Here is an 18,668-nt window from a genome sequence, read left to right as displayed (position 1 = left end):
CTACGGGTGTCTTATAAAAGACGATAGAAAACAGCCTTTAGAAGTTAATAATTATTTAAATAAAAGCCTTTAAAAGACTATATGCTTATATGTTACATTAGTACGAGCTTGCGAGCGTAATGTGGCTATAATCAAAGAAAAGGGAGGGGGAAAATTAAGAGAGAGCTTAATAAGTAAAAGTAAGGCTTAAAAGGGCCTATAAAAGGGGAGGGAGAGCTTTGCAAGTATAATTAAGGAGTATAGTAATTTATAAAAATAGAGAGAGCTTTATCTAATTAATCTCGAATCGAGATCAGGGCAAAATTAAAACCTGGCGGCCCTACGCAAGCTCCGGGGCCAGTTTTAATTTTAGCAAAGCGGCCCAGATCTCGTATTTTATTCATATATTACTCAAGTTATTCATGAATATTTATGAATAACTTGAATAATATACGTAATTATTATACGTGATATGGCTAGCCTAGTTAGGTAAGGCTCCCGGGGGGGGCCGCACCTAGTGCCATCTCACTACCTAATCAGGTAGTAGTAGCACTTAGTAAGTAAATTGAACCTTAGTAATACTTCAAGTTTATTATTATAGAAAATCAGTATTTAAGTGTCCTTATATAAGCTTGCTTAATAAGCACCTTATTTATTTTTTAAAATTAAAATATGTGTTAATTTATAATAATCCCGTGACTTACACGTGACTATTCATGATTATTCATGTTATTCATGAATAATTATTCTATTTTACTCAAGTTTCTTAAGCTGCTCGTTACTTATATTTTATTCAAGTTATCCATGAACATTCATGAATAACTTGAATAATCCTTTGACACACTGGGGTCAAACTATTGATCCATCTGCTTCCCTTGAAGTTGTGTGATATTCTCGGATTCTCTGGATGACAATAAGTTTAATATAAAATGGATTTTAGATCTCCCAACATGCTTCCAAGCCACAGTTTCTGGGTTTACACTCCTGAAATCCTGGAGTTGAGGACTGAACTTCATTATCCACCTCCTCTGCAAGTGAGCTCGAGGAGAGAAAGGAGTGTATAAAGATTACCACGCATCTTGAGCCCTAAAGCCGCAATATCAAAGGAACAATTCTGTCACACATTCACCGTGTGCAGCAGGAGAGGGCAGGAAACATAAGACTTGCCATTTGGCCCTCTGCACAAAGAGATAAAGAGCTAGTACCTTTCATTCGAGTCTGTTCCTTTACTTGTAAAAACTGTGCAATAGAATGGAGTCTCATTGTCAATGATAGATTTGTTGTCAGTTAAATCTTTGCTGGCACGCCCATCTTCCCTAGCCCCCGAACGTAGCGCAAATACCTCAGTCTTCAAACCTTGTGTAGAAAAGTATTCCCACTTACAGTCTCCTGCGAGACGCGACAACTTCAAAGCAAACACAGCCAGCCCAAAACCCCATATGTTTCCCCAACCAATCCTACACCAGGGCGACGACTGGGATTCCTCACGTAGCGCTTGAAACCTCTCTACAATTCGCTTTATATCTGCTCATCTCAGCTCCGGTAAAACGATTTGGCTCGCCTACTACGAATAAATTGATCAGCGGACTAGACTTAAAAATTTCGACCTCTCTTTAAGTAAGATTAGAGAGAGGTATATAAAGACGACCAATATCATTCATGCCCTCACCTTTCCTAAAACTACTTTTGAAAGACATGAACCATGTGGGAGAAGACTGAGGCTTCTTATTTGGTCTTGGTCTTTGGCAGAGGGGTATGCTATTTCTCGACTCAGTTTATTTCTCCGAGTTCGAATTGTGGAATAGAATAGTCAAACTTTCTTTTTTTGTGCCAATAAGGAGTGTGCTTTTTGTTAATGAACTCCTCTCGTCATTCGCATTGCCAACCCCTCTTAAGCCTGAAGCATTTTGTTCTGTGCTTGTGAGCAAAAGAAATCCAGTGTATGAAACCGGCAGTAGATGCAAGCTCGATTCAGACACAAGTATTTCGAAACCGGAATGTCGATAAGAGGTTTCTTGCTTGCGTCTTAGGACGTGGGATACTGCTCTTGCATTCTGAGCCGTGGGTGAGCAAACTTGAGCAAGGCTAGGCAAATTCGTCTCAAGGAAGAGGGTATGCTCAGGTGGTTTATTTGGGCTCCTCAGCCACGACTGACATTAGCTAAAATTGAAACAAAAATTGCAAGGCCCAGTTTTAGTTCCCTGTTAACAAGAGGCGTACACAGAAACGACCGACCACAGGCTTCTTCAAAAATTCAAGGTCAATATACAAACATATAGCATTAATCTTTGGGGGTCTTTTTTAGGCTTCTTTTTTAAAATACTACTCTCTACTAGCAATTAACAAATGATTCTGTATTGTGAGAGGTGCCTACGCCTTGAACGCTCGCGTTTCAGTTGCCTTGCTAGTGCGCCCGACATATACTCACCACCAAAATTAGTTTAGAGACCCCGCCCCTCGGCTGTGTATGGCCATATTTTTGATTCTCACAGCCCATCTAATCTTAGAATATGGGTGGAAAATGTCGAACGAAACCAAACAAACCATCAACTGGGCGCCGTACGAGGAAGATGTTATTTCTTTCTACGTCACGCAAAATCACACGAGGCAGGAGACGGTCACTTATCTGCAAGAGAAATACGGGCTAGACGTGAGGTGAGTGCAATAATCCGGCCAAAGGAGCCTCGTCTATTGAGAGATTTCTCATGTATTGGGTAGCGAAAAGCAATTCAAGAAGAAGTTCAGTGGTCACAAGAATGTTAGCTTTGAAGAGTGGCAAGAAATTATCCCTCGGGTTCAGAAGAGGGCACTGGAAGGCAAAGACAGCCAAGTGTTCGTTCGCGGGAGGCCTCTAGAACCAAAACGACTGAAGCTGGGGATCAATCGCTATTCATCTAAAATCGACGCAAGGAGTCCCCTAACTGGTAAGGGATCCATTTTTGTTCTGATAATACTTCGGTTCTCACTAACAAGACGGCCATAATAGTTGAACAGAGCTTCCAGGGCAGGATCAACATCGCTACGCCTCCATCAGCTCCATTGTCACCACCACCCGTCAGCTCGGAGCCTGCAATAGACCAAGAGATCGAGGAAATATTAAGATCAGAGATGCCAATCGGACGATGTCAATCTCCCATTTCTGGGTTGTATCCATTGCAGAATGGAACGAGTCCCAATTTCCAATATGGTATATCTACATCCTGCTCTCTGAATTTGCCTCGTTTGGTTACTTATAATTTATCCAGGTACGTTGAACGGAATTGAGGACTTCCCTGAGAATTTTGATGAATTTCTGGATCTTCAGCCTGATATGCCTCAAATCCATTGGTCCTCACCTGGCGCCGATGAGCCGTCGAATCTCGACCAAGATATAACCTTTGGAGCACCCGAACCGCTATTCATTAATACTGTGGTTTGGCCTATGCACGCTCAGAGTAACCCCTCTCCCTTTGACAAGTTTCCAACCAATCTGTTGCATGCATTGCCTTGTTTCCAACTCAAAGATTTCCTCTCAAGAAACAGTGAGTGATACAAATGCCATGTTGTTGATTCTAGACTGCCATGCTAACATATACTTTGAGGCACTGAAGTCATTAGCCCCCGAATGTCGAATGTACGAGGGTTCATGCCTTGGCTCGGAGCTCCCACAGCTTTCGGATCATCACGTGAATCTATGAGAATAAGCGTATCGTCAATTGAATGTCAGGACGTACTCATGAATCTCTTGAAAAGCGGCTCTGGAAATCAAATTGGTGAGCTCGTACCCGCCTTTACAGTAGAACTGCAGAAATTTCTACCGCAACGGCACATGGGGGAGCTCAGTACCCAGGTCCAGAAGCTGTTCGATCCATCCCACAATCAACCACTACAACCACTGTTGGAAATTGTTGCCTACTTCTCTTCGAACAACTTGCTATCGCGCCCTCAAATGGAAACATTTGTGAGATGGGTGACCAAGCAAAAATATGTCGATCCTCTCAAGCTGTTCCTTCAAATCGACAAGCCCTCGGTCCGTGCATTCAGATCGAGGCTTCTAGAAGCCGCAATCCAGGCTCAAGACCTCAGCTTCCTGAAACAAATGCATGTGGCTGGTGCGAAATTCGACGAGTATGCACAACAACTTATGGCAATTTGTGACTGTGACTTTTTGTTGTTTGTCCTAGCTCATCTGGATCCCGGATTACTGAAGGGGCAATCTTGGGGCCAGTTGCTCTATACACATCTCTCTGGGACACCATATATTTCGGTTGTTCAAAAGCTGGTTCAGGCTGGAGCAGAAGTCAATATTCCTCTATCACGGGAGTTTCCAACATCGTCCCTTTGGGAAGCAATCGACAAGAAAAGCCTGGATATTGTCAAATGCCTCGTTGACGGAGGGGCGGACGTGAATAAGGTTTCTTCCACAAAGCTTTCCCCCCAAGGCCGAATTTCGCCTCTAGGCTTTGCACTATACAAGAACCACCAGCCCATCGTCGAATATCTCTTGGATAAGGGAGCTGACAGCGCCGTTGATGTGTTTTCGGTGCCACTTCTTGAATACGCCCACGAAAAAGTCCCGGAAATTTATTCGATATTACTAAAGCGAGTTCCCAACGTGCCTGATATTATGCCTTCGCAGATCGTTTCCGCAGCGAGCTCTTCTCCGAAAGTCTGGTCAAACTTTCTCTCCCAGCATCCGAAACTGTCAAAGCAAACACTGGAGAAAGCCTTAGTCGAGTCTTTAAAACTGCGAATGACGAAGGCAGTGGTCAATCTATTGGAGCATGGAGTTGATCCAAACGGTTCTCATCTTGGCGAAGGGTCAACAACCCCATCAAGAGTTGTTATGTATATGGATACTGGCCAAACCATGTATCACTACCTGGATCTCTTGATTCACGCGAAGGTAGATGTCAATAAGGACGTGGACCACTACGATCTCACTGAAATTTTTGATGAACGTATTTTCGATAAATTTATCGAAGGTGGGTTCGATCTAGGTAGATACGGCAACGAAGTCCTTGAACTCACTGCCGTCGATTATCCGGAGGCAGTACCATTTTTACTCGATAGAGGGGTATTCATTGATGGTTATGGGACCCGTTTTACGGCTCTCCAGGTAGCCGCAAAGGAAGGTGACATCCAGTTGGTGAGACTTCTGATAGATCGAGGTGCTGACATCAACGCGCCCCCATTTGCTGTGAAAGGCCGTACATCTGTGCAGGCAGCTGCCCTATCCCACAGTATGGAGAAAATACGGTTGCTTTGCGATCATGGTGCAGACATCAACGGGCCTATTGCTCTTATCGACGGAATAACTACCCTTGAAGCGACATTGCGACCTTGGGAACCGACTAATGGTAATACAGATGCTTATCGTTGGGTTTATTATGATAAAATACCGACAGAGATCTTTCTTTTCCTTCTTGATCAAGGAGCATCAGTGAACCAACCGTGCAGATGGTTCACCTAGTCCCTTGCTGCACGATCTTATCGAGCAGTATTGGAAAGTGATCGATTTATTGATGGAAAATCGATATATTGGAGGTTGACAATCTGTAAAATGACTAGATACAGGAGAGTGAAGAGTAAAAAAGGAGAGGAGGAATCTAAAGTACAGTTCTTATATACCCACTAGTGGGTGGCGATTTCCTCCAGTATATTATAAATCAGATGACTCATATATATTAGTGAGCGTTCCCTGAGCTTCCATAGTGAGCTATTCCATAGGCTTCCATAGTAAACCATTATAAATGAGAGTGGCGAAGCTAATATTAGTAGTTGAACCTGGTACTGGAAGGACTAGTAAGCTAGTACCAATTCAACAAGCAGGAAGGGATTGATTTGCTTCGTCGGGCTCTTGAAGGGAAGGCCAAACCCAATCATTACTGGAATACCACATCATCCGCTGGGGGCCAAAGAACGCCTCTTCAACTAGCCGCCGGAAAAGGCCAGCTTCAATCTGTACAACTCCTGTTGGACTCAGGAGCTGGCCCAAACGATCCACCGGCGTACATGCATGGTAGAACTGCTCTACAAGCGGCTGCTTCATGTGAGATGCCAAACATGGAGTTGGTAAAACTCCTTCTCGACCATGGAGCGGTGATAAATGCCGCCCCAGCAGCTAGCGGAGGAATTACAGCCCTACAGGGCGCTGCAATCAGAGGTCATATCAATATTGCACAGATGCTCATCGAAAATGGCGCTGAGGTGAATGCTCTTCCTGCACTCAAAGATGGGAGGACTGCAATTGAGGGCGCGGCAGAGCATGGACGGTTGGACATGGTGCAGATGCTGCTCAACGCTGGTGCTACGGGAGATGTCGTTGGCAACAAAAGATTCACGCTAGCGATCGGATTGGCGAGGAAGAATCACCAATTTCAGATAGTTGAGTTACTAGAATCTCAATAGAAGGGAGTGTGGAGATAGTGTATTTTATTGGAGCATGTCGTTTTCCTGCGCTGTTGTGGGGCATGTAGAAGAGAGTCTTCGGAGATGAAGCACAGAAAATAACACACCTCTCCACGGTCATCAAGGAAGTTCAATATCAACCTCACTTCAAACGAGATCAAAGAGACACCAGTAAGAGAAAAAGGAGATATGAAACAACCAGCTAGTATCTTCAGTGCCATCACCATTGCCCAGAATATATCGACTCCAAGAAACAGTGGCCTGAGAAGACGGCGGGGCAAGAGATATAAAGACCCTCCTTCTCTCCCTCCCTCGAACAGCCCGCCGTCCTATCTCACTCGAGTTTGTTCCTCCACCGCCTGAGCTGAGCAAGAAGGATGACTATTTGCTATCAAGAACCTCACCGCTGCCACTCGACACTTTTTGTCCTTGTTATTCCATTAAGCAATACTCCCCAGGGGGAAAAAATCACAAACAGGTCTCGAGAAGTAGGTACCCCTCACTCTGTGCAAAGAGCTACAGAGCCGACGGCAATGAAGGAAAAGTGAGGGCCAACAAACTTGATATTGTCCACTTTACCAGTGCGAGCATTCGAGAGCGTAAGGATTGAGTCCTGATGTCAGACGCTTGCTTCGAGGTGGTTATTTGTCCGCTTGCATGGTTCCCCTCACGGCAACAATACCCCAACAATCAGAAGGCCAGGACCGGGAAGTTGGAAAGTGCAGCGCATTAAATTCTAAGGATGCCTCGGCCTCCGTCTTTCCTCCACCAATATACAAATCTTTGGTTTTCAAAATAAAAACTGATCACCACCAACGCCATGCATGCATTCAAAATTATCGTAAAATTCACCCCTCCCATCTCTCCCCTCCCCTCCCCCTCACGTGCACTGTCTCAACCATACCGGACACTCTCGCTTCATTCCCCCTCAGTTTTCCTCCTCAACCCACGTCTCCGTCCACCATCAATCTTATCCCCTCCCTTCCTCTTGAAAACCACGAGCACAAGGTATAAAGCAGCAATAACCCCCGCAACGACACCGTACCCAATTATGCCTCCCGTCGAATTCCCCGCAAGCTGCAATCCGAGCCCTCCGTTAATGATCCCACACACGATCAACGCGCGGCCATACCAGATGTGTAAGAAGGAGACCGGGGTGCGGGACGATGTTTTGCGGTATTGCAGGTGGTGCATGAGGCCGAAGATGGGCTGCAGGAGGAAGAGGCAGATGATGACGGTGCCGAAGATGGTGTGTGATGTGTTGTAGAGCTGTGCACTTGTTAATTATTCTGTTTCAAGTATATAGATCAAGTAGAAGCTGGATGGAGGTGGACAATGTAACGTGATACTTGCCCTTCGAATCTCGGCCCGCCTCTCAACTGTAGAAAACGGAAACCCTGGTCCTCCACCAGGAGAGAAAGGAGAGGGACTTGTCCCACCACCACCTCCGCCGAAAGGAACAGTACTTACCAAGTTCCTCATCTGCGCAAGCTTGATACCCAGTCCAAAGCCACACAACATCGCACACAAAGCAAAGATCTGCCAGGCGCCATGCAAGTACACGCTCGCACCCAGTCTCATGAACATAGCACCAAGAGGCAGAAGGAGGACCATGGTAGCACCCATGATCACCCCGTGCGCAGTCTCGTAGTCCGTGATGACTTTGAAGCTCGGTCCTACCACCGTGGCTCCACTGTCTGCTGAACTTCCGCTATCCCCACTACTTCCACCATCCCCACTCTCTCCCGTCGATGTCGGGCTCGAGCCACTTGTTGTTCCGGTCCCTGTCGAAGAAGTCGAGGATACGAAGGGGTTGCTGTCGGTCGAGAGGGCGGCGGAAGTGAGATCGAGGGTAAACTGTCGCATGCTGTTGGGGCCATGTTGGGCGATGGTCGCGGAGGTAGAGGCAGAGTTTAGTGCTGAGCCCTGGTTCCAGGCGCAGATCCAGGGGGAGGATGATGAGGTTTTGGAGGAGTCGAGCTTGCATGTTGTGCCTGTTTCTCCATTAGCATCTGCTTTCCTTCCTTAATTCCTTCCTTCTATCCTCCGTCCCTCTCTCTTTCTTTTCGGTTCTCGTGTTCCTCCGGGGAAGCAGGAAAGGGGGCACAAACAGTAAACATTCGCAATCATCCTCCCATTCACAATCCCACTGCCCGCCAACAACGTAACTCCGCTCTGCAGACTCGCACTCTGCTGCGGCTCCACGTGTCCCTGGCCACCATTCCTCGCACTGATCGTCACGTTCCCAGCCCCATCCGCATACATGACAAAAATGCTCGCGCCGGCCATCTGGCTGCCAATGCCAAGACCAACCCATTGGAAGCTGGTTGGCGCAGAGAGCTGGAAGTAGATGCCTCCCGCAGACGATTGGGAGATGGAAGAGGAGGATGGGACGCCGACGCTGTAGGAAGGTCCCGGGGAGAAGGTTGCGAGGGCTGAGGCGTGGGATGCTGCGGTGCAACTGTGTCAGTCATTGCAAGTCTGACGACTGGAGAGTAATGGGAAAAGGTGAGATGTACCGAGTCCGGCGCAGAGTACGCCCAGTGCGTGCTTGAGGTTCTTCATCGTTGCGTTGACTGCCTGCTTGGCATGTACAGTATGAGGTGATTCCAAATGCTGTCGCGTTCGCAAAAGAAACGGCAGGCACGCGGGTTGATAAAGAAGGGAAAGCCACCGATGCAGATGCAGATGCAGGGAGACGGGCGATGCATGGGCTCGGGGTCAGGCCAGGTCCAAATAAAATCCGCTGAGGACCGAGGATCGCAACTCCGGATGCCGTCCACTTCACTCAGTGAGTGACTCTACCAGCCGCATCTCGGGTCCTTTTTCCTGACAAAGCAGTGAGCATGCTTATGCTCCTCTCGCTCATCGCGCAATAATAATCGTAATCGGAAAAGAGAGTTTAGGATGGTCGGGGGGGGGGGGGGGGGTCTTCCTGCTTCCAAGAATCCAAACGCGTAATTACTGCGCCTCCACATTCTGCGCTGCAGCCACGGGAGGCACCTCTCTCCACCTCTCCACCTCCCTCCGCTCAGCGCGAGCCCTTCGAGGAGCGCCGCCTATCATCTGGGGTCTTGTTCGGGGGTGTTGGGCCCGGGGGCAGGGCTTTGTGTGAAACAACTGCAGGGGCTTCCATGCTTGATTTGGAATGAAGCTGCCCTGAGAGGATGAGGAGCGAAGCTGGGCATCAGATAGATAGGGATGTGATGTTCCCCCAGTATCGTGATCACTGATCTGACGTGGACTGCATGTAAATTTACAAAGACTTGGTACTTGCCAAGATGCCGGCAGTTGCATCTCCTCCCTTTGCTTTCTTGTCTTCAACGCCTTCAGTTCCATCCTGAGCATTTTGCAATGGTGGGGAGGTTGAGGTTGGCCCCGGAGTATAACCTCACGCCAGACCCTCAACTTGACACACCCTAAAAATAAGCTTTATCTGACAACACACCCGCCACTGGGTGCCTTCCCCACAGCAATATCCGCATCCGGCCATTTCCTCGCTCCTCTCAGGTCGAGTCTGTCTATCTTACCGTCAGACTCGCTCTCCTCTTCTCGGGTGCAACACTATCCGTAGTTTACGCGTGCACCCTCTTCTTCACGGTTGCCGAAAGCCTCAACGCCAATGCCAAGTCAGATCTACGCTTCACTGCAGCGAGATGACGAGTCCTCTACGATTTCGTGCAGGAGATCGGTGAAGCTGCACTGATCTTCTAGTCCTGGAGTGGAGAGATATCAAGAGGGTGCCGGTGGGGGAGTCCGGATGCAGACGCAGGTCGATGTGGAGACGAACCAATGGTCAGGGTCCGAGACAACCAGTCAGGTACTCCACCTCCACATTCCTCAGAGGGTCCAAGAATGTATACCCGAGGAATGCGATACTTCAGATAAGAAAGGCAGAGAGTGCCGAGTCCACGGACCTGATTCGGAAGCCCGAGATCCTCTTCCGTGCAGCACGGGCGCCGATGGCTGCAGAGTTCAGTGACGAGAGTGAGGCTGTGCTGGTGCTCCCGATTTGACTGCCGTGTCAGCAGGTTATCATCCTCCTCATTGGCTGCACTCTTTCATTTGATAATTTTGGTGCGAGATCAGTGATTATCGTTTAAGAGGTGAGGCGGAGATGGGGATTGCAGGATTGAGGTTGTGCTCTTTGCTCCACCTCCTGTTATGATGAAGTGACGTCGGGTAGTGTGACGTACGTCTTAACCTTTCTCATAGTTCGGTCGATGTTCGGTCGATGTGGGAAGTTTGGGACCCGTCCATCCGTCAAGCTGCCAGACTTTCCTAGAGGGTTGTCAAGGTTGGGCTTAGAGTGGTTGGCAAAATGCGAGTGACCCAGAAGATTTGAATTCATGGTTACTATGCTACTGCTGTTCTCCGGGGACTTGAAGACAATGTTTGGTGACGAAGTGCAGGGGAGGCTGAGAGTCAGAGGCATTCAGGTCGTTCTCTAAGTCACAGGTTGGATTTTAGCCTCTCCAACATCACCCCTCCTCCCAAGCACTCTCCATACAACTCACACAAGACACAAGAGCAGATGAATTTGCACATCTCATCATTTTGAAGAAGCCGTTAATTGCTAAAATACAGGCCAGTCATAATGCATGATTGGTTTCCCAAACCCCAAGCATACGCCACGAACAGACCAGAGAGGACCGCACCTATGCTATCCCCTCTTATCAATGCTCGCTCGCACACCATACATTCGATCCACCTCCAATGCATTTCCACCCTACTTCGTAACTCAAATCGAAAAGAAAGGAAGGAAAGAACGTCGTCAAAGAAACTTTTGTATCATCCCAATCCGGTCAAGACACCAGAAAGGAAAAGCCAGAAAGCCTCCAACCCTCGCATCAAGGCTAGATGACGGAATCTACACACATAGAATATGTTGAGGAAGCCAAAACAGAAAAATGGGAGAAGAAAAACAGCAGAGCTTTTGTGTATCGCAGCTTTTTTCTAGCCGTTTATAGGCACCGCAGAAAAAGCACAACGAAAGCAAGCAAGCAAGCAGGGTAAGGTCAGGGATGTCTCGATCTCCGAGGAGAGAGAGGCATGCCGTCCTCGCGTATTGTGTGTGACTGTGGATGTGTCCTTCCACCATGATTATACTCGACAATGTTGGTGATCATACTCCGACAGAGAGGTGATCAGAACACGCTCTTGTTCCGCTTATGCCCGTGAAACTCTTGGCCATCGAACTTGCGCTTCCTGTTCGCCTGCGCCACGTTCGCCAGAGGACTGCCGGGACTCGAGCCGATGGTGTTCGCAGGCTTGAGCTTCCTCGGCATCGGTGTAATGGGCTCGTTGGCGTGGCGGATGCGGTTTGGCTTGAGACCTTGGATGGGACCTTGGTTGTAGGGACCTTCGAAGGCGAGGGCCGCGGTCGAGACTTGGTTGCGCTTCTTGACATTCTTATGGGTGTGCTTTTCACGGAATTGTCCGACAACACCACTGTTGAGGTGCAGGAGGGGGTGGACTTGGTCTTCGCTTCGAATGCGGGTGGCTTGAGCAGGTGTGGTTTGTTCGAGGGGCGAGCCAACGGGTTCTTCAGCTTCGTTCTCATCGTCGGTCTCCTCCCCGAAATCGAAGAACGTGTCTAAGTTCAGATTTGCCTCAGGGTCGGACTCATCATCTTCGTATTCAACGGAGGAGTTGTCCTGAATATTGGGGGCATCGAATGGGAAGAAAGCTTCTGATGGGCCCATAGCTTGACCTCCAAAGAGCGAGAAGTCTTGGCTGTATGACATAGCAGTCATCATGAGGTTCCCTGAGTTGCTGATCATGGGAGAAGAATTCAAAGCCATTTGCTCGTAGTTGATCTGCTGTAATTGTGGACGCTTGGTTGTCCCATCTGCGCTGAAGCGACGATTGGGGCCGAACATAATCATCTTCTTGCCAGTGGAATCCAGCATGGCATAACGCTTCCTGCCATCATGGATGAATGGCGAGAGCTTTGGTCTCTTCTTTTGCACCGGACCACGGGCAGGGGCTTCATCTTCAGAGGAAGAGGCATCAGAGATACGTCGGAGAACAGATCTAGTCGGAGCATGGACTGTTGTTGGGATGTCTTCATCAGTAGTTTCACCTTCATCCGCTAATGTCTTTGTTAGCAATACTCTGCCCAAAATGTTCGGCTACCCACTTAGATAACCAGATGAATCTGAACTGTCGCTGTCCGTAGCTTCCCCCTCATCCGCAACATCTTCTTCACTTTCCTCTGATGGCCACCATCCTTCGTTGTCTGAATTCGCCTCCTTGTCCACATCTTCATCAATCATCTGACGGAAATGAGGGGCAAGGCTGTCGAGATCAAAAAATGTGATATCCGGGTATTCTTTGTCATCTCCAGATTCACTGTCATCATCCGAAAGATCGAAGTGGACGCGTCGGTCTGGTGACCCGGCGGTGTTAGAGGAGCCGCTGGAGTAGTTTGGTTCGATGGCTTCGACATGCTCGTTGAAAAAGCTTGGTGATGGTAGATCCATCACACTCTCGTCATCTGATTCCGGCCGAGGAGTTAGACCTTCTTCTTCGAAGGCTCTAATCACGTCCTCCTCGGCCGCCTCAACATCTGGCTCATCCTCCTCAGAGTCAGAGATCTGGTCCACCCCTTCATAGCCATCCTCATCAGAGGAATCGTCGGTAGGTATAGAACTCTTCTGCACCGTCTTCTGGGCAGGAGTCACAGCGGATTTGCGTTGCAAGTTGCGAGACATTATGAACTAGTCTTAGGTTGTAATTGTGGGGTATGTTGGTGGGGTGTAACTGGCGGTGAGCCACAGCACCGTCTGCTCAGGTTCGTGTATGTTTCAAAAAGGAGTTCTACGTCCAATTCGAGCGTGATTGTGTTGATTGGAGTCTATTAAGACTATCGAGATGCGTATGGAGGTTCGGAGTATTCGTGGTGGGCTCGGTGTCGGATATCGAAGGAGGGAGGTAAATTCGCTCGCGGATGGAGTCTCGCTCCCGGGACAAAGAGCACAACTCGATCTGTATTGTGTTTTAATGGGACCGTAATTGCAAGCCAATGCGGCTTTAGACAACTAAAGTCTGGGTCTTCGTCGAGGTCGATGGATGATTGAAAGTCTCGTTGGCTGAAGGACTGCGAGCTGCTCCGATCGAGCAGCCCGCAGTGGGCGTTCACAGCTCAGCGATAGCCTGCGGCATGATTCTCGACGAAGGTAGGGTATTGGGGTGGATGCTGTTTACGTTGTGTAGTGTGACTTCGTTGTCTTTGGGAATGGTGTTGTTGTTGAAGAGAGGGGAGGGAAGCTGACTTCGAGGTGGTCGAAAAAGATATCTGGGAATTTTTCGCTTACAGTACCATACAGACTAGCCCGCAGTCCAATGCCATCGCCCTTCTCACCAGCGGAGTTACCAGGAACCTTTGGTCATCGCGCGACATCAACTGCAGGCAGTTGTTGATTGGGCACAGCTCGTCTTCACCGCTACATCCTTTAGGCAAGGGGCGCGCCTGTTACAGACTCGCACTGGTGTTCGTCACAGAAGTATCTATTTGTAGGCAGATAGCGGGGCAGCAGCAGCAACAGCAGCAGCAGCCGCAAAGCAGAGAGGCATTGTCCAACACAATATCAGCAGCAGAAGACGTTATCACCATACTGTGCCAGTCTGGTGATGATAGACTGATCTTCACCGCGAGCAATGTGTCTGAAGCTGCAGTCCTCTGGCAGCGTCCATTCAGATCTCAAGCACCAGCCAATCCACACCTCACATTTTACCCGCCCAGCGGGCCTTCCTGCTGCTGCAGCGCGGCACGCATCATTTCCACCTTTCCTGCCCCTCGTTTCGAAGAGAGAGAGAGCCCAATTGCACTGGCACGGGATTTAGGATTCGGAATGACGCATCAACGAGTCATTATGGAGTCAGACCGTGGGTTATGAGTCTGCGCTTGGCCATCTTGAGGTATGAGTTTGAACTCTATTGCCCGTGTTGACCTTGTCCTTGCGTTATCTTGCCAGCTGTCGCGTGAGGGGTGCCCATTCACAGTTCTCACCGGTCGGTGTCTTTCTCCATATTTTTGAAATTTTTATTGTGGGCGCGGCAGAAAATGTTGATCTTCACCGCTCAGCGGGGCAAACAAGATCCGCGCCGAAAGAAGCTAGCCGAGTTGACCCCTCCAAGATCACGTGTTTATTTTCTCCACGATTAAGCAGATCAAGCTCAGTAGAGAATCAATCCGTCTTCAGCTCCGTTATAGAACTTACACCCCTTGTTCGTTCTATTAGTCTCCAATATTACTTGAAATTCTGACTCAGCAGTTGCCGTCCGATCACGTGCCTCGCCTCCTTTAGCCTCCTGGTTTACCGCTTGTAAGATTCCCATAGTCTTGAGGCCTTCCGAATCTCCAAAAAACACACTTTCCTCATGATTTTAGAAACATCACGCGGCACAATTATGCTCTCGGCTCCTTCTTAGAGGTGAGGTTGCCAAATCTGAAGACTTAATATGGCAATACCAATTGTCGCAGCAGTTGCAGCTGAGTCGTGTCTCCATTCTACTCCGTCTCTATCTCACCGTTGGTACCAGCCGCTCGAACACTTTTCTATGGAGGCATTCGATTCCACCATGCCAAGCCCTGCGTGAATCGTTCAGCCCTGGCCGCACCCGAACAGTTTTAATACCTCGGCTTTAAATCTACAGCAAGGGATATTAATAACATCTTTTCTGCTAATAAATGGTCTGAATATCTCGGCCCTGAGACCCTCTTATAAAGGATGATATTCTGTTTATTTAAAACTTATAATACCGAACGCAAATCCTTCTAAGAGTTAGAATTGCAAAGCGAAAAGCAGCAGCTATAGAGTTGACATACTCGTAGATCACTCAACTTCTGTTCTTCCTGATCTTTGCCACTACCCCATCCGATCCCAGCTAGTTGAAGTTTCCTGAATTGTCGACTCTTTACGTACTTTGTCGAAGGATTAGCTTCAAAAGTATTTCAAAATAGGTGTTTGATTATGCCTCACCTCTTCGATTGTGTTTTTCATCACATATCGCACAATCTTTACGTGATTCTTTTGCCCAAGTCGAGCAGAACGACCAATCGCCTGGCTTTCGACAGCGGGATTCCACTGTGGCTCAACAATGTGGATTCGACTTGCTGCTGTGATATTCAATCTAAAAACAGAAAGAGAAAGGTATTAGTTGGGGGCAAACGCATGCAAGAAACATTGGCAAATACCCTACAGCTCCCGTACCAAGTGTCATCAATAAGACGGACAGGTCGCTGTTCTCCTGGAATCTGGTAAGAATTCGCCTCCGTTCCGGAAGCGTCAGAGAGCCATCTATCTGGACAAATGGAATTCCATCCGCACTAAGTAAAGCGGCAATGATGTGAAGTGTCTTTTTCCAGGAGGAGAAGATAATGCTACCCAGAGTTTAGCTGATTTCATTTCTTTGGAGATTTTAAACGAGCCTTTTAGCGGAGTGTCTAACTCCACGGACATCTTCCAACAATTTGGATAGTTTTGTTGCCTGTCCGGTGTTGATCAAATTGGGATTGATCATATACGACTGCCCCCGGCCTTTAGTACTAGGCGACAATTCTTCGTCGCCTCCACTGATAAGTTCACGACAGATTGGACAGTACGAACTTTCCCCATTTCTATTCATCTTTAGGTCTTCTTCATACTGAAAGAAGCAACCATTGCACAGAAGATGCGAGCAAGCCGTAAAACGACCAGGATTTGACCCTTCTAGGTTATTGACTGAAGTGACATCGCACGAACAAATTGCGCATATTGCATCATCAGTTTGTTGAAGTTCTGCCAGAGCCTCTTCGGGATCTGGCAGGTCCATTACGCCACTTTTCAGAACCATGTAGTCAAAGGTACCGTGATTGCAGAGCGAGCGCAGTTGCATAATTGCTTGAAGAATACCATTGTACGCTTCCATTGCTTTGTGCCCGCTGACAACATCATCAATGGCTTGTTTTGATGACTCTGCAATAGAGTTGTACATTTCTTTCTCGACAGGTGAGAGATCAAGTTCATAAATAACTTCCTCTGGCTCCGGGAAATGTAGGAGGTCTCTGGTCCGGCGCAGACAGATCGACTTAAGCAAGGTTCGCAAATTGTTAAAGCCTCCCACTTTTCCAGATTCAGTTGGACTCACAATGTGATCCCGAAAATTTGAGGTATTCTCAAGCAAGGGGACTCGAAGAAACCGGATGAGTGCTCCAAGGTCGAAGAGGGTATTCTGAATTGGAGTTCCAGTCAGGCACCAGCGATAGGAAGCAGAGAGAGAAGTGATTGCTCGGAATTGCTTGGTTTGTTGATGACGTATCGAGTGGGCTGGGTTTCAAAGTCGGTTAGTATTTTATTTTCCTTGCTATTCAAAATGAGTATGCAATACCTTCATCTAGGATAATCCTAAACCAAGTAATTCCGTAAAGAGGCCCAGAGCCTTTTCCAAATTCCGATGCCACTGTAGCATATGTAGTTAAAAGGACGTCGAAATCGAGTAGCTCTCTGCTTTCTGATTCTCTCTTCTGCCCATGATATATGAGTATATTCAGCGAGTTTGGTGCCACATGTCTAGATATATTAATATTACCAGGTAATCATAAGATATTTAAGGCGAACCTTTGGATCTCTTTCAACCACTCATCGATAACCACTAGAAAATTTATCGATTATTAATAACTCACAATCAATATTTCGATAAAGCACTTACAAACCGATGGTGCAATGATCAAAGTACTCTTTGCAGACGTTTTGCAATTGGATACCGTTGGTGGAGTTGTAGAAGAATGGGCGAGGCCAAGACTCCCAACAATTGCAGAAAGCATAGTTAACGTCTTTCCTAAGCCCATCTCATCTGCGAGGATTCCGCCGAATGTCTGCGGTGGGACAGTGGACTTTCTAGTACCGACTATTATATGTTCGTAACTGCATTTTGTTAAAAGCCAGATATTTTTGTTAAGTCGAAAGTGACAAAAATTAGTATTTTACTTACAACATCACTTGATCCCTTTGGTGGGCTTTCCAAAGTTCCGGAATAGAGGATACCCTCCAACCTTCTCTTTGTCCAATAAAGTCAACGCCGGTTTTCTGGTGCCTTCACATAGTTAACAACTGTCAAACTCAAAGACGCATCTTGATATTTAGGAGAAATCGTAAAATGAAGGATACCTTAAAAGCGATGTTTTTATCCGGCAGTCAATCTCGCCATCGTCAAGGTTTTCATGTTGATCCAAGCTGTTTAGCAACGCGCTAAGCTGAAAGTTTGGAGCTGTTTGACCTAAATTATTAGGATGTGTTAAAGAATGGCACAACTGCTGCGGCAAATCCGGTTTTTGAGAATGTTTGAATTCGAGATAGTGGGGGTTGTCGTATTTAGCATGGTCGCTACAGCATCGAGGGTGTTGTAAATAAATTTCTGCATCAGAAAGCTTCCTCCCAATCTGGTCACGGATTTGTTTACTTCCGTATATAATTATCTCCACAAGGAAATTGACTTTTTGACCTTTATTTGCCCAAGTGATAATGCTCGTAGAAAAAGTTTCTACCCCAACAAAAACTTGATAGCGCACATAGCCTAGCTCTTCAATCGCCCATAGCACATGTGTAGTCTTTGTGTTTAATACGGCAATATCAATGTCCCTCTCGTGTTGCAAGGCTATATGGTTGTCACGACGAACGAGTTTAAGCGTATAAACGTCTTCATTGGAAGGTGGAAGGGTCAAAAGGCCTGCGCTTTCGATTGTGCGGGAATCGTCGAGAAACTGAGCTTTCGCATCGCAGATCTGGCATTGTTTATTAGCACTTTGCCTTAGCAGTGTATCGGATACGATAATGATTTGTTCATACCATTCCAAAGCACATCTCAGAAACCTGCAGGTCCGATTCTCTTTCCGGTTGTGGAGAAAGGACAGGTGCTTCGACATCTCGTCGAGGATTCGCAGATAGAAGATTTGTATGATTCGGAGGCTGTAGGTTGTTGACCGAAGAATCAAATATTGTCGCGTCGATACCCTGGGAGATATCTGCGTATGCGAACTGGAAACTGGCTTGTGGAAGGATTGAGAAGGCGTTGGTTCCGGACTGTGAACTATGTAAATCCAGTTTTGGCTTCGACCACTCTCCGTTCGGTGAGTGAGCTGGTGAGCCGCACTGCAGTTCCGGGCGTTTGGCGATGGAGCCAGAACAATCCGACTCGGACGATATGAAAGCCCTCTTCAACCAAGGAGAAGCCATTGTCAGATCAGTATTGAAAATTCCGAGCCAGAGTGATTTCAGAAATGCGGAAATAAAGTTTCAATTTCAAGTTCATACTCA

At 47.5% G+C, this 18,668-nt stretch overlaps 4 protein-coding genes across 4 annotated transcripts; 1 reads left to right on the top strand and 3 right to left on the bottom strand.

Annotated features, from left to right (window-relative positions):
* Positions 1-2,500: 2,500 nt before the first annotated feature.
* K444DRAFT_626759 (ankyrin) lies at positions 2,501-6,369 on the top strand (the record flags this gene model as incomplete). The annotated part of the gene is made up of 6 exons (XM_024882700.1): positions 2,501-2,634; positions 2,698-2,903; positions 2,966-3,166; positions 3,225-3,500; positions 3,570-5,318; positions 5,825-6,369. 6 exons carry the CDS (start codon positions 2,501-2,503, stop codon positions 6,367-6,369), a joined length of 3,111 nt encoding a protein of 1,036 aa, XP_024740604.1.
* A 918-nt stretch (positions 6,370-7,287) lies between these two features.
* Positions 7,288-8,808, bottom strand: K444DRAFT_522400 (iron reductase domain protein; the record flags this gene model as incomplete). The annotated part of the gene is made up of 4 exons (XM_024874203.1): positions 7,288-7,638; positions 7,831-8,030; positions 8,100-8,363; positions 8,481-8,808. Coding segments are annotated over 4 exons (1,143 nt in total), but the record flags the coding sequence as incomplete, so codon positions are not given.
* Positions 8,809-11,516: 2,708 nt separating this feature from the next.
* K444DRAFT_626757 (uncharacterized protein) lies at positions 11,517-13,085 on the bottom strand (the record flags this gene model as incomplete). Its single annotated transcript, XM_024882699.1, has 2 exons — positions 11,517-12,463; positions 12,512-13,085. The coding sequence occupies 2 exons, from the start codon at positions 13,083-13,085 to the stop codon at positions 11,517-11,519; spliced, it is 1,521 nt and encodes a 506-aa protein (XP_024740602.1).
* A 2,037-nt stretch (positions 13,086-15,122) lies between these two features.
* Positions 15,123-18,621, bottom strand: K444DRAFT_651226 (uncharacterized protein). The gene is made up of 10 exons (XM_024885695.1): positions 18,201-18,621; positions 17,523-18,136; positions 17,347-17,448; positions 17,065-17,279; positions 16,974-17,007; positions 16,744-16,925; positions 15,806-16,682; positions 15,572-15,757; positions 15,357-15,507; positions 15,123-15,298 (listed from the first exon to the last, which is right to left on the bottom strand). Exons 1-10 carry the CDS (start codon positions 18,585-18,587, stop codon positions 15,152-15,154), a joined length of 2,895 nt encoding a protein of 964 aa, XP_024740601.1. The 5' UTR covers positions 18,588-18,621; the 3' UTR covers positions 15,123-15,151.
* Between the last annotated feature and the right edge of the window lie 47 nt (positions 18,622-18,668).

This window comes from Hyaloscypha bicolor (assembly GCF_002865645.1).
Source record: "Hyaloscypha bicolor E unplaced genomic scaffold K444scaffold_50, whole genome shotgun sequence".
Classification (NCBI taxonomy): domain Eukaryota; kingdom Fungi; phylum Ascomycota; class Leotiomycetes; order Helotiales; family Hyaloscyphaceae; genus Hyaloscypha; species Hyaloscypha bicolor.
Note: the sequence above shows the minus strand (reverse complement) of the source record. Positions and strands in the feature narration are given on the sequence as shown.

Excerpts from the sequence above, each read along its gene's own strand:
- K444DRAFT_651226 (XM_024885695.1), bottom strand. The coding sequence starts at position 18,587 with ATGGCTTCTCCTTGGTTGAAGAGGGCTTTCATATCGTCCGAGTCGGAT. Across the intron at positions 18,137-18,200 it reads CTGAGATGTGCTTTGGAATG|ATCTGCGATGCGAAAGCTCA; the intron begins GTATGAACAAAT and ends AAACAATGCCAG. Across the intron at positions 17,280-17,346 it reads CAAAGGGATCAAGTGATGTT|TTACGAACATATAATAGTCG; the intron begins GTAAGTAAAATA and ends AACAAAATGCAG.